The 13126-nt window shown below is 46.0% G+C and overlaps 1 protein-coding gene across 1 annotated transcript; it reads left to right on the forward strand.

Annotated features, from left to right (window-relative positions):
* The first annotated feature begins 227 nt into the window (after positions 1-227).
* On the forward strand, positions 228-9397 carry LOC121586848 (type 2 phosphatidylinositol 4,5-bisphosphate 4-phosphatase-like). The gene is made up of 5 exons (XM_045219743.1): positions 228-376; positions 2798-2866; positions 3353-3405; positions 7602-7692; positions 9242-9397. Exons 1-5 carry the CDS (start codon positions 281-283, stop codon positions 9383-9385), a joined length of 453 nt encoding a protein of 150 aa, XP_045075678.1. The 5' UTR covers positions 228-280; the 3' UTR covers positions 9386-9397.
* The last annotated feature ends 3729 nt before the right edge of the window (positions 9398-13126 follow it).

Here is a 13126-nt window from a genome sequence, read left to right on the forward strand (position 1 = left end):
GCTGGTCTAGAGTCCATTAGGTAAATCCTTGCTTGCACCTGGAGGGGAGAGGATGTTTTCAGAAATGTTCTTAGAAAGAGGATAAGTAAAATCCTGGTAGCCTGGTGGGTGTTCTTGCATTATAGAATGTTCAAGACCATGAATCCAATAACAAACTGACAATCGGTAACCAACTGACAATAGTGCCACTTACCTGGGAAACATCACTACTGTATGGTAACCCCTCCCCCTCTGTGTGCCCCACCCCCACAGCAGACGCATCATCAACCTGAGCCCGGTGATGGTGATTCCAGAGGAGCAGCCGGCCCAGCCAGCCCTGCCAGTCCAGCCTGAGGGCATGAGGGTGGTCTGTGGTCACTGTGGAAACACCTTCCTGGTATGTGGCCAATCAGTGTGCCCTCTGAGCAGCAGGCAGCACCTTCTGGCCTATCAGAGACTAGCCGGTCCCAGAGTGGTAGTGCTTGTCTAGGATCAGGTCTCCCTTGTCCATTCCTTATAATGGAAAAGGCTAAACTGATCCTAAATCAGGACTGCACTGAGACGCTTAATGAATGTGTTGTGCAGTCTTGCCAACGACAGTGATCATAGGAGTTTGGCAAGACAGCACAAACAGATCTGGGACCAGGCTAGTCAGTCAGAGACGGACTTGCCTCTCAAATTGTCTGTGTGGTTCTGTGTGTTGGTTGGTGTGTGTGTGTGTGTGTGTGTGTGTGTGTGTGTGTGTGTGTGTGTGTGTGTAATGCTTCTAGTGTAATATACCACATACTTGTACATGTGTGAAACCTGGACAAATATAAGCACCACCTATTTGACTTTTGACCTTTTGCAGTCCGTTTTACAGTAGGGTGGTTGGTATATTGGTAGCAGGTCGTTGTAGTGATACATGCATTAGGTATACGTCCCAAATGGCACCCTATTCCCTATCTAGTGCACTACTTTAGACCAGAGAATGGCACCCTATTCCCTATATAGTGCACTACTTTAGACCAGAGAATGGAACCCTATTCCCTATATAGTGCACTACTTTAGACCAGAGAATGGCACCCTATTCCCTATATAGTGCACTACTTTAGACCAGAGAATGGCACCCTATTCCCTATCTAGTGCACTACTTTAGACCAGAGAATGGCACCCTATTCCCTATATAGTGCACTACTTTAGACCAGAGAATGGCACCCTATTCCCTATATAGTGCACTACTTTAGACCAGAGAATGGCACCCTATTCCCTATATAGTGCACTACTTTAGACCAGAGAATGGAACCCTATTCCCTATCTACTGCACTACTTTAGACCAGAGAATGGCACCCTATTCCCTATATAGTGCACTACTTTAGACCAGAGAATGGCACCCTATTCCCTATCTAGTGCACTACTTTAGACCAGAGAATGGCACCCTATTCCCTATCTAGTGCACTACTTTAGACCAGAGAATGGCACCCTATTCCCTATATAGTGCACTACTTTAGACCAGAGAATGGCACCCTATTCCCTATATAGTACACTACTTTAGACCAGAGAATGGCACCCTATTCCCTATCTAGTGCACTACCTTGACCAGAGAATGGCACCCTATTCCCTATCTAGTGCACTACCTTGACCATAGAATGGCACCCTATTCCCTATATAGTGCACCACTTTAGACCAGAGAATGGCACCCTATTCCCTATCTAGTGCACTACTTTAGACCAGAGAATGGCACCCTATTCCCTATATAGTGCACTACTTTAGACCAGAGAATGGCACCCTATTCCCTATATAGTGCACTACTTTAGACCAGAGAATGGCACCCTATTCCCTATATAGTGCACTACTTTAGACCAGAGAATGGCACCCTATTCCCTATCTAGTGCACTACTTTAGACCAGAGAATGGCACCCTATTCCCTATCTAGTGCACTACTTTAGACCAGAGAATGGTACCCTATTCCCTATCTAGTGCACTACTTTAGACCAGAGAATGGAACCCTATTCCCTATCTAGTGCACTACTTTAGACCAGAGAATGGTACCCTATTCCCTATCTAGTGCACTACTTTAGACCAGAGAATGGCACCCTATTCCCTATATAGTGCACTACTTTAGACCATAGAATGGTACCCTATTCCCTATCTAGTGCACTACTTTAGACCAGAGAATGGAACCCTATTCCCTATATAGTGCACTACTTTAGACCAGAGAATGGCACCCTATTCCCTATATAGTGCACTACTTTAGACCAGAGAATGGCACCCTATTCCCTATATAGTGCACTACTTTAGACCATAGAATGGTACCCTATTCCCTATCTAGTGCACTACTTTAGACCAGAGAATGGAACCCTATTCCCTATATAGTGCACTACTTTAGACCAGAGAATGGCACCCTATTCCCTATATAGTGCACTACTTTAGACCAGAGAATGGCACCCTATTCCCTATATAGTGCACTACTTTAGACCAGAGAATGGCACCCTATTCCCTATATAGTGCACTACTTTAGACCATAGAATGGTACCCTATTCCCTATCTAGTGCACTACTTTAGACCAGAGAATGGAACCCTATTCCCTATCTAGTGCACTACTTTAGACCAGAGAATGGAACCCTATTCCCTATATAGTGCACTACTTTAGACCAGAGAATGGCACCCTATTCCCTATATAGTGCACTACTTTAGACCATAGAATGGCACCCTATTCCCTATCTAGTGCACTACCTTGACCAGGGCCCATAGGGTGCCATTTGGGACGCTACCAACCAGTAGCAGTACCCTGGTGTGTTGTTAAGGTTGTTGGTCCGTTATGTGTCTTGGTGTCTAGGGTAACGAGGACTCTGCCACGGCCCCTTCTGGTCTGGCTCTCCATGACAACAACACCTCTACAGACCAGGTCTCTATGAGCTGGGGCTCCACGGCACCTCTCCAATAAAACATTAAATAAACTATAATATATTAATACACAATAATACAGATCTTATTCAGCTAATAACAACCGTCGTCTAACCCATAATCAATCAACTCAAATTGATGAGCAACATGAAATGAATGAGCCTTATACTAACCTAACGTCTAGCATGTTCTGGGTACGTCAGGGCCCTAATAGCGACACTCTACGCCAGCATCACAGACAACAAAAAGGAAGATGGTGGATTATGTTTGTAGTGATTGAAAGTGTTTGAAATCAATGACAAGGCCTTTCAGTAGTCGTTAGTTGACTGTAGAGTAGAATTGAGTGTGTGAGTTTGAAAATGTCTTTGTCTGTATTCATGTGTTATGAGAGAGAGAGAGAGAGAGAGAGAGAGAGAGAGAGAGAGAGAGAGAGAGAGAGAGAGAGAGAGAGAGAGCTCCCTAACTGTTCTTTTCTTTTCCTCTGCAGTGGATGGAGCTCCGATTTAACACGCTAGCAAAATGCCCTCACTGCAAAAAAATGTAAATACCTCAAACTTCAAATCGTTCAAAGATGATGTTTGGTCTCTTGGTGATTGGAGTTTACCCAGACTCCACTAGGGCCACTTCAGCATCTGATTTGTGGTGCTTCTCAGGGTTTGCAGACTCTAGTCCTTAGTTAATCTAGATGTATTACAGGTATTAATGGTGGAGTTCTGGCCTCCGCAGATTCAGATAACCCAGGAGGGAGGGAGGGGGGAGGGAGGGATTCTTTAGAACTTTTGTGAGTGTAATGTTTACTGTAAATTGTTGATTATTTATTTCACTTTTGTTTATTATCTATTTCACTTACTTTTGCAACGTTAACATATGTTTCCCATGCCAATAAAGCCCTTAAATTGAGAGGGAGGGAATGAGAGAAGGGTGGATTAGAGGGTACTCTGGTTTGTTCTGAACATTCTGAACCTAGTCACCTGAGGGCCGTTCTGAACCTAGTCACCTGAGGGCCATTCTGAACCTAGTCACCTGAGGGCCGTTCTGAACCTAGTCACCTGAGGGCCATTCTGAACCTAGTCACCTGAGGGCCATTCTGAACCTAGTCACCTGAGGGCCATTCTGAACCTAGTCACCTGAGGGCCATTCTGAACCTAGTCACCTGAGGGCCATTCTGAACCTAGTCACCTGAGGGCCATTCTGAACCTAGTCACCCCCCTCTCCACACCACACACACTAGACACACACACATACTTACAAAAACAGACACACATTAAACACACAGCTAAACATGTGACTTGCCCATGGCTCCTTCTTCTAGCCAGCCAATCAGGGCCTGTCTAGCTCACTAGATCACTTCTATTTAGTTAGCCTCTCTCTCCCCTCCTCTCTCTCTGACGTTGTTTCAGATAAGTGCATTGATATCTGTAAAGAAACACCGTCGTAGTTTCTTAACCTACTGTAACATCTTTGAACACGGTCATAACCTAACACTTGTTACCTTTGTGTCCCTCCTCTCTCTCTCTGTCGCTCTCTCTGTCGCTCTCTCTGTCGCTCTCTCTGTCGCTCTCTCTGTCGCTCTCTCTCTCTGTCGCTCTCTCTCTGTCTCTCTCTCTCTCTGTCTCTCTCTGTCGCGCTCTCTCTCTCTCTCTATCTCTCTGTCGCTCTCTCTCTCTGTCGCTCTCTCTCTGTCGTCTCTCTCTCTCTCTCTCTCTCTCTCTCTCTCTGTCTCTCTCTCTCTCTGTCTCTCTCTGTCGCTCTCTCTCTCTCTCGCTCGCTCTCTCTCTCTATCTCTCTGTCCCTCTCTCAATTCAATTTCAATTTCAATTTCAATTTCAATTTAAGGGCTTTATTGGCATGGGAAACGTGTTAACATTGCCAAAGCAAGTGAAGTAGATAGTAAACAAAAGTGAAATAAACAATAAATATTAACAGTAAACATTACACTCAGAAGTTTCAAAAGAATAAAGACATTTCAAATGTCATATTATGTATATATACAGTGTTGTAACAATGTGCAAATAGTTAAAGTACAAATGGGAAAATAAATAAACATAAATATGGGTTGTATTTACAATGGTGTTTGTTCTTCACTGGTTGCCCCTTTTCTTGTGGCAACAGGTCACAAATCTTGCAGCTGTGATGGCACACTGTGGTTTTTCACCCAGTAGATAAGGGAGTTTATCAAAATTGGGTTTGTTTTCGAATTCTTTGTGGATCGCTGTAATCTGAGGGAAATATGTGTCTCTAATATGGTCATACATTTGGCAGGAGGTTAGGAAGTGCAGCTCAGTTTCCACCTCATTTTGTGGGCAGTGTGCACATAGCCTGTCTTCTCTTGAGAGCCAGGTCTGCCTACGGCGGCCTTTCTCAATAGCAAGGCTATGCTCACTGAGTCTGTACATAGTCAAAGCTTTCCTTAAGTTTGGGTCAGTCACAGTGGTCAAGTATTCTGCCACTGTGTACTCTCTGTTTAGGGCCAAATAGCATTCTAGTTTGCTCTGTTTTTTTGTTTGTTCTTTCCAATGTGTCAAGTAATTCTCTTTTTGTTTTCTCATGATTTGGTTGGGTCTAGTTGTGTTGTTGTTGTTGTTGTCCTGGGGCTGTGTGGGGTCTGTTTGTGTTTGTGAACAGAGCCCCAGGACAAGCTTACTTAGGGACTCTTCTCCAAGTTCATCTCTCTGTAGGTGATGGCTTTGTTATGGAAGGTTTGGGAATCGCTTCCTTTTAAGTGGTTATAGAATTTAACGGCTCTTTTCTGGATTTTGATAATTAGCGGGTATTGGCCTAATTCTGCTCTGCATGCATTATTTGGTGTTTTACGTTGTACACGGAGGATGTTTTTGCAGAATTCTGCATGCAGAGTCTCAATTTGGTGTTTGTCCCATTTTGTGAATTCTTGGTTGGTGAGCGGACCCCAGACCTCAGAACCATAAAGGGCAATGGGTTCTATAACTGATTCAAGTATTTTTAGCCAGATCCTAATTGGTATGTCAAATTTTATGTTCCTTTTGATGGCATAGAAGGCCCTTCTTGCCTTGTCTCTCAGATCGTTCACAGCTTTGTGGAAGTTACCTGTGGCGCTGATGTTTAGGCCGAGGTATGTATAGTTTTTTGTGTGCTCTAGGGCAACGGTGTCTAGATGGAATTTGTATTTGTGGTCCTGGCAACTGGACCTTTTTGGAACACCATTATTTTTGTCTTACTGAGATTTACTGTCAGGGCCCAGGTCTGACAGAATCTGTGCAGAAGATCTAGGTGCTGCTGTAGGCCCTCCTTGGTTGGTGACAGAAGCACCAGATCGTCAGCAAACAGAAGACATTTGACTTCAGATTCTAGTAGGGTGAGGCCGGGTGCTGCAGACTGTTCTAGTGCCCTCGCCAATTCGTTGATATATATGTTGAAGAGGGTGGGGCTTAAACTGCATCCCTGTCTCACCCCACGGCCCTGTGGAAAGAAATGTGTGTGTTTTTTGCCAATTTTAACCGCACACTTGTTGTTTGTGTACATGGATTTTATAATGTCGTATGTTTTTCCCCCAACCCCACTTTCCATCAATTTGTATAGCAGACCCTCATGCCAAATTGAGTCAAAAGCTTTTTGAAATCAACAAAGCATGAGAAGACTTTGCCTTTGTTTTGGTTTGTTTGTTTGTCAATTAGGGTGTGCAGGGTGAATACGTGGTCTGTCGTCGCGGTAATTTGGTAAAAAGCCAATTTGACATTTGCTCAGTACATTGTTTTCACTGAGGAAATGAACTAGTCTGCTGTTAATGATAATGCAGAGGATTTTCCCAAGGTTGCTGTTGACGCATATCCACGGTAGTTATTGGAGTCAAATTTGTCTCCCACTTTTGTGGATTGGGGTGATCAGTCCTTGGTTCCAGATGTTGGGGAAGATGCCAGAGCTAAGGATGATGTTAAAGAGTTTAAGTATAGCTAATTGAAATTTGTGGTCTGTATATTTTATCATTTCATTGAGGATACCATCAACACCACAGGACTTTTTGGGTTGGAGGGTTTGTATTTTATCCTGTAGTTCATTCAATGTAATTGGAGAATCCAGTGGGTTCTGGTAGTCTTTAATAGTTGATTCTAAGATTTGCATTTGATCATGTATATTTTTTGCTGTTTGTTCTCTGTTATAGGGCCAAAAAGATTGGAGAAGTGGTTTACCCATACATCTCCGTTTTGGATAGATAGCTCTTCGTGTTGTTGTTTGTTTAGTGTTTTCCAATTTTCCCAGAAGTGGTTAGAGTCTATGGATTCTTCAATTACATTGAGCTGATTTCTGACATGCTGTTCCTTCTTTTTCCGTAGTGTATTTCTGTATTGTTTTAGTGATTCACCATAGTGAAGGCGTAGGCTCAGGTTTTCTGGGTCTCTATGTTTTTGGTTGGATAGGTTTCTCAATTTCTTTCTTAGGTTTTTGCATTCTTCATCAAACCATTTATCACTGTTATTACTTTTCTTTGGTTTTCTGTTAGAGATTTTTAGATTTGATAGGGAAGCTGAGAGGTCAAATATACTCTCTCTCTCTCTCTCTCTCTCTCTCTCTCTCTCTCTCTCTCTCTCTCCCTCTCTCTCTCGCTCTCTCTCTCGTCTCTCTGTCTGTCTCTCTCTCTCTCTTTCTCTCTCTCTCTCCCTCCACCCCACAGATCATCTGTCGGTAGTTACCTTGGCAGTGCTCTTCTTTGACCACTCAGTCATAACCTAACCAATGTCTTTGTGCCCTCCACCCTACAGATCGTCTGTGGGTAGTGCTCTTCCAAGGAGGCGTTGTTGTGCCTACATCACTGTGGGAATGATCTGCATCTTTATCGGAGTGGGATTAACAGTGAGTACTACCGTATTACGGTTCCTTTAGTTGGGTTTGATCCCTTGATCGGGAGTCCCATAGTGCAGCGCACAATTGGCCCAGCGTCGTCCGGGTTTGGGGAGGTTTTGGCCGGGGTAGGCCGTCATTGTAAATAAGAATAGTTCTTAACTGACTTGTTAAATGAAAAACTTAACATTTCCCGAATTGCACTCTACGCCCTTTATAGTGCACTACCTTTGACCAGGGTCATAGGGTCAAAAGTAGTCCACTATAAAGGGAATAGGGTGCCATTTGTGATGCTGACAAAGACAGACTCAAGACTTCCACAACATATTATAATCATCATAATCAGAAAATAATAATAATAATAATATAGAGGATCCACTGTGTGGAAGTGTGAGTCTGAGGGACGCCTCAGTGGCGTGCCAATCTAAATATCACCAGTTACAGTGTTAATACAGTAATATGAATAAATCATTCTATTCTGTCAGAGCTGTGATGAATCCTCCGTCTCTCCCTCTCTCTCCCTCTCTCTCTCTCTCCCCCCTCTCTCTCTCCCCCCTCTCACTTGCTCCCTCTCTCCCCCCTCTCTCTCTCCCCCCCCTCTCTCTCGCTCCCTCTCTCTCGCTCTCTCTCTCCCCCCTCTCTCTCCCCCTCTCTTTCTCTCCCCCCCTCTCTCTCTCCCCCTCTCTCTCTCCCCCTCTCTCTCTCCCCCTCTCTCTCTCGCCCTCTCTCTCTCTCTCTCTCCCCCCATCTCGCTCCCTCTCTCTCTCCCCCTCTCTCTCTCCCCCCTCTTTCTCTCGCTCCCTCTCTCTCTCTCTCTCTCTCTCTCTCTCTCTCTCTCTCTCTCTCTCTCTCTCTGTCTCTCTCTCTCTCTCTCTCTCTCTCTCTCTCTCTCTCTCTCTCTCTCTCTCTCTCTCTCCCCCTCTCCCCCCTCTCTCTCTCTCTCCCCCTCTCTCTCTCCCCCCTCTCTCTCCCCCTCTCTCTCTCCCCCTCTCTCTCTCCCCCTCTCTCCCCCTCTCTCTCCCCCTCTCTCTCCCCCCTCTCTCTCCCCCTCTCTCTCTCTCTCTCTCCCCCTCTCCCCCTCTCTCTCCCCCTCTCTCTCTCCCCCTCTCTCCCCCTCTCTCCCCCTCTCTCTCTCCCCCCTCTCTCTCCCCCTCTCTCTCCCCCTCTCTCTCCCCCCCTCTCTCTCTCTCTCTCCCCCCTCTCCCCCTCTCTCTCCCCCTCTCTCTCCCCCTCTCTCTCCCCCCTCTCTCTCTCCCCCTCTCCCCCCTCTCTCCCCCTCTCCCCCTCTCTCTCTCCCCCTCTCTCTCCCCCTCTCTCTCCCTCTCTCTCTCTCCCCTCTCTCTCCCCCCTCTCTCTCTCCCCCCTCTCCCCCCTCTCTCCCCCCTCTCTCTCTCTCTCTCCCCCCTCTCTCTCTCCCCCTCTCTCTCCCCCCTCTCTCTCCCCCTCTCTCTCTCCCCTCTCTCTCCCCCCTCTCTCTCTCCCCCTCTCCCCCTCTCTCCCCCTCTCTCTCGCTCTCTCTCCCCCTCTCTCTCTCCCCCTCCCTCCCCCTCTCTCTCTCCAGGTGGGCACTCAGGACTTTGCCAGCCGTTACCATGCCATCTATGTGTCCTGGGCGTTCTCCTACCTCCTGGGTCTGATCTGTCTGATTCGAGCTTGTTACTGGGGAGCCATCAAAGTCAGTTATCCAGAGAACAGCTTTTCCTAGACAGACAGGCCATCTGTCAGCTATCCAGAGAACAGCTTTTCCTAAACAGACAGGCCATCTGTCAGTTATCCAGAGAACAGCCTTTCCTAGACAGACAGGCCATCTGTCAGTTATCCAGAGAACAGCTTTTCCTAAACAGACAGGCCATCTGTCAGTTATCCAGAGAACAGCCTTTCCTAGACAGACAGGCCATCTGTCAGTTATCCAGAGAACAGCCTTTCCTAGACAGACAGGCCATCTGTCAGTTATCCAGAGAACAGCCTTTCCTAGACAGACAGGCCATCTGGCAGTTATCCAGAGAACAGCTTTTCCTAGACAGACAGGCCATCTGTCAGTTATCCAGAGAACAGCTTTTCCTAAACAGACAGGCCATCTGTCAGTTATCCAGAGAACAGCCTTTCCTAGACAGACAGGCCATCTGTCAGTTATCCAGAGAACAGCCTTTCCTAGACAGACAGGCCACCTGTCAGCTATCCAGAGAACAGCTTTTCCTAAACAGACAGGCCATCAGTCAGCTATCCAGAGAACAGCCTTTCCTAGACAGACAGGCCATCTGTCAGTTATCCAGAGAACAGCTTTTCCTAGACAGACAGGCCACCTGTCAGCTATCCAGAGAACAGCTTTTCCTAAACAGACAGGCCACCTTTCAGCTATCCAGAGAACAGCTTTTCCTAAACAGACAGGCCATCAGTCAGTTATCCAGAGAACAGCTTTTCCTAGACAGACAGGCCATCAGTCAGCTCTCCAGAGAACAGCTGTTCCTAGAGAGACAGGCCATCAGTCAGCTCTCCAGAGAACAGCTGTTCCTAGACAGACAGGCCATCAGTCAGCTCTCCAGAGAACAGCTGTTCCTAGACAGACAGGCCATCAGTCAGCTCTCCAGAGAACAGCTTTTCCTAGACAGACAGGCCATCAGTCAGTTATCCAGAGAACAGCTTTTCCTAAACAGACAGGCCACCTGTCAGCTATCCAGAGAACAGCTTTTCCTAAACAGACAGGCCACCTGTCAGCTATCTAGAGAACAGCTTTTCCTAAACAGACAGGCCATCAGTCAGCTCTCCAGAGAACAGCTTTTCCTAAACAGACAGGCCACCTGTCAGCTCTCCAGAGAACAGCTTTTCCTAGACAGACAGGCCATCAGTCAGCTCTCCAGAGAACAGCTGTTCCTAGACAGACAGGCCATCAGTCAGCTCTCCAGAGAACAGCTGTTCCTAGAGAGACAGGCCATCAGTCAGCTCTCCAGAGAACAGCTGTTCCTAGAGAGACAGGCCATCAGTCAGCTCTCCAGAGAACAGCTGTTCCTAGACAGACAGGCCACCTGTCAGCTCTCCAGAGAACAGCCTTTCCTAGACAGACAGGCCACCTGTCAGCTATCCAGAGAACAGCTGTTCCTAGACAGACAGGCCATCAGTCAGCTCTCCAGAGAACAGCTGTTCCTAGACAGACAGGCCGTTGTGCTGTATATCTCCCTTTTAGTTGTTAATGTTGTTATTATTCAGATTCAGACAGTTCCAATGTCAGTCTGGTCCGGTCCCTCCTGGTCCAAGAGAAAATAGAAACCCAGCCCTGGTTTGAGATCTTTATTATTGTTTAATTGGTTCGATAAATCATGTAGTGCAATTTGATGTAATTGATATTGAAATGAAGAAACTCTACTTTGATAAATATGATGATTTTAATAGGAAGCCGGACAGCTGGGTTGTCTCTCTCTCTCTCTCTTTCCTGGACCAGGTATAGGTATAGACTGACTGACTGACGGACTGACTGACTGACGGACTGACTGACTGACTGACTGACTGACTGACTGACGGACTGACGGACTGACTGACTGACGGACATGGTGTTCCCAACCAGACCAAATGAAATTAAGAAAAATTTTGCCCATTGCACCACAGTTATATGCAATTATTCTGTTCAGTTGCTGCTAGTTACCCCAGCTCCAAAAGCTGTCTCTCCTCTCTTTCTCTCTCTCTCTCTCTCTCTCTCTCTCTCTCTCTCTCTCTCTCTCTCTCTCTCTCTCTCTCTCTCTCTCTCTCTCTCTCTCTCTCTCTCTCTCTCTCTCTCTCTCTCTCTCTCTCTCTCTCTCTCTCTCTCTCTCCACTCTCTCTCTCTCTCTCTCTCTCTCTCTCTCTCTCTCTCTCTCTCCCTCTCTCTCTCTCATCTTTCTCTCTCTCTCTCTCTCTCTCTCTCTCTCTCTCTCTCTGTCTCTCTCTCTCTCTCTCTCTCTCCACTCTCTCTCTCTCTCTCTCTCTCTACTCTCCCTCCATACTGTATGTAACCATAGTAACGCCCTGCCTGTATAATTCATAGTACAGTTCCTGATTTTAATACTCTGAAAATCCCCTTTTACCATCTTCCTCCTTAAACCTGTGTGTGCCAACGTTGCTGCCCAAGTTTCACTATGCTTTACCTGTTAGATCATATCCCAGTGTTCCACTATGATTTACCTGTTAGATCATGTCCCAGTGTTTCACTATGATTTACCTGTTAGATCATGTCCTAACTACTTCTTCAATGCATTTCATTGGTGGGAGAATGAGATGTATTTTTATTATCACACTATACATGTTCTTGTTTTACACCAGTGTTATAGTCATTTTCTGATTCAGAAAGGAAAGGTACTGTTTAAATGTTCTGGGCCCGGTTTCCCAAAAGCATCTTAACCATAGGATGGTTTTAGGAAGCCAGGACCGTGATCCCATCCTTCACTCTCCGGCTCTCCCACCTCTGCTACTAGAATGTAACCGACTTCCTGCTTATTGCCTGATTGTTTATCTGTAGCCAGTGAAACCTAGCGAGCGTTGCAGTAGATATGCAATCCTGTCTAGAAAAAATGGGCACAATCTCTTAACTAATTTTGTTCTGAATGTGATAATGAAACAGAAACTCTCTCTTTGTACATAGTTTAATTCAGCGCATTGAAACTGTAGCTTGGAATAAAATTAGAATTTTTAAAAATGATAATTTATCAATAAAATTAACAGATGTGACTCTTGCTCTCTGTTTACATTTATGATGGCTGGTTTGTTTTTGGCATACTCTATAATAACATCCCTACCTCTCTATAATAGACATCAGTGAAGGGCAGTGCATTAGCCATGAAGGGTTATTCTAATGTAAAATGGGTAGAGGGGATAGAGTGAAGAACTGCTGCTGGAAGTCATTATTGCCTTGCCATTAGATCGTTAGATAATAGGGGGTGTTGTATTTCCAGTGCCCACCAGGAGGTAGTGAGTGATCTCACCAGGATGTAGTGAGTGATCTCACCAGGAGGTAGTGAGTGATCTCACCAGGAGGTCGTGAGTGATCTCACCAGGAGGTAGTGAGTGATCTCACCAGGAGGTCGTGAGTGATCTCACCAGGAGGTAGTGAGTGATCTCACCAGGAGGTAGTGAGTGATCTCACCAGGAGGTTGTGAGTGATCTCACCAGGAGGTAGTGAGTGATCTCACCAGGAGGTAGTGAGTGATCTCACCAGGAGGTAGTGAGTGATCTCACCAGGAGGTAGTGAGTGATCTCACCAGGAGGTAGTGAGTGATCTCACCAGGAAGTAGTGAGTGATCTCACCAGGAGGTAGTGAGTGATCTCACCTGCCTGTGAGTGACTGAATGACTCATGTATGAACAGGCGTTACGTAACGTTATTAAGAGAGGACATGACACTGCTCCTACAGCCATAACATCAAGGGGAATAGGGTTCCATTCTCTGGTCTAAAGTAGTGCACTATATAGGGAATAGGGTT

This window comes from Coregonus clupeaformis, unplaced genomic scaffold, assembly GCF_020615455.1.
Source record: "Coregonus clupeaformis isolate EN_2021a unplaced genomic scaffold, ASM2061545v1 scaf2701, whole genome shotgun sequence".
Taxonomy (NCBI): Eukaryota; Metazoa; Chordata; class Actinopteri; order Salmoniformes; family Salmonidae; genus Coregonus; species Coregonus clupeaformis.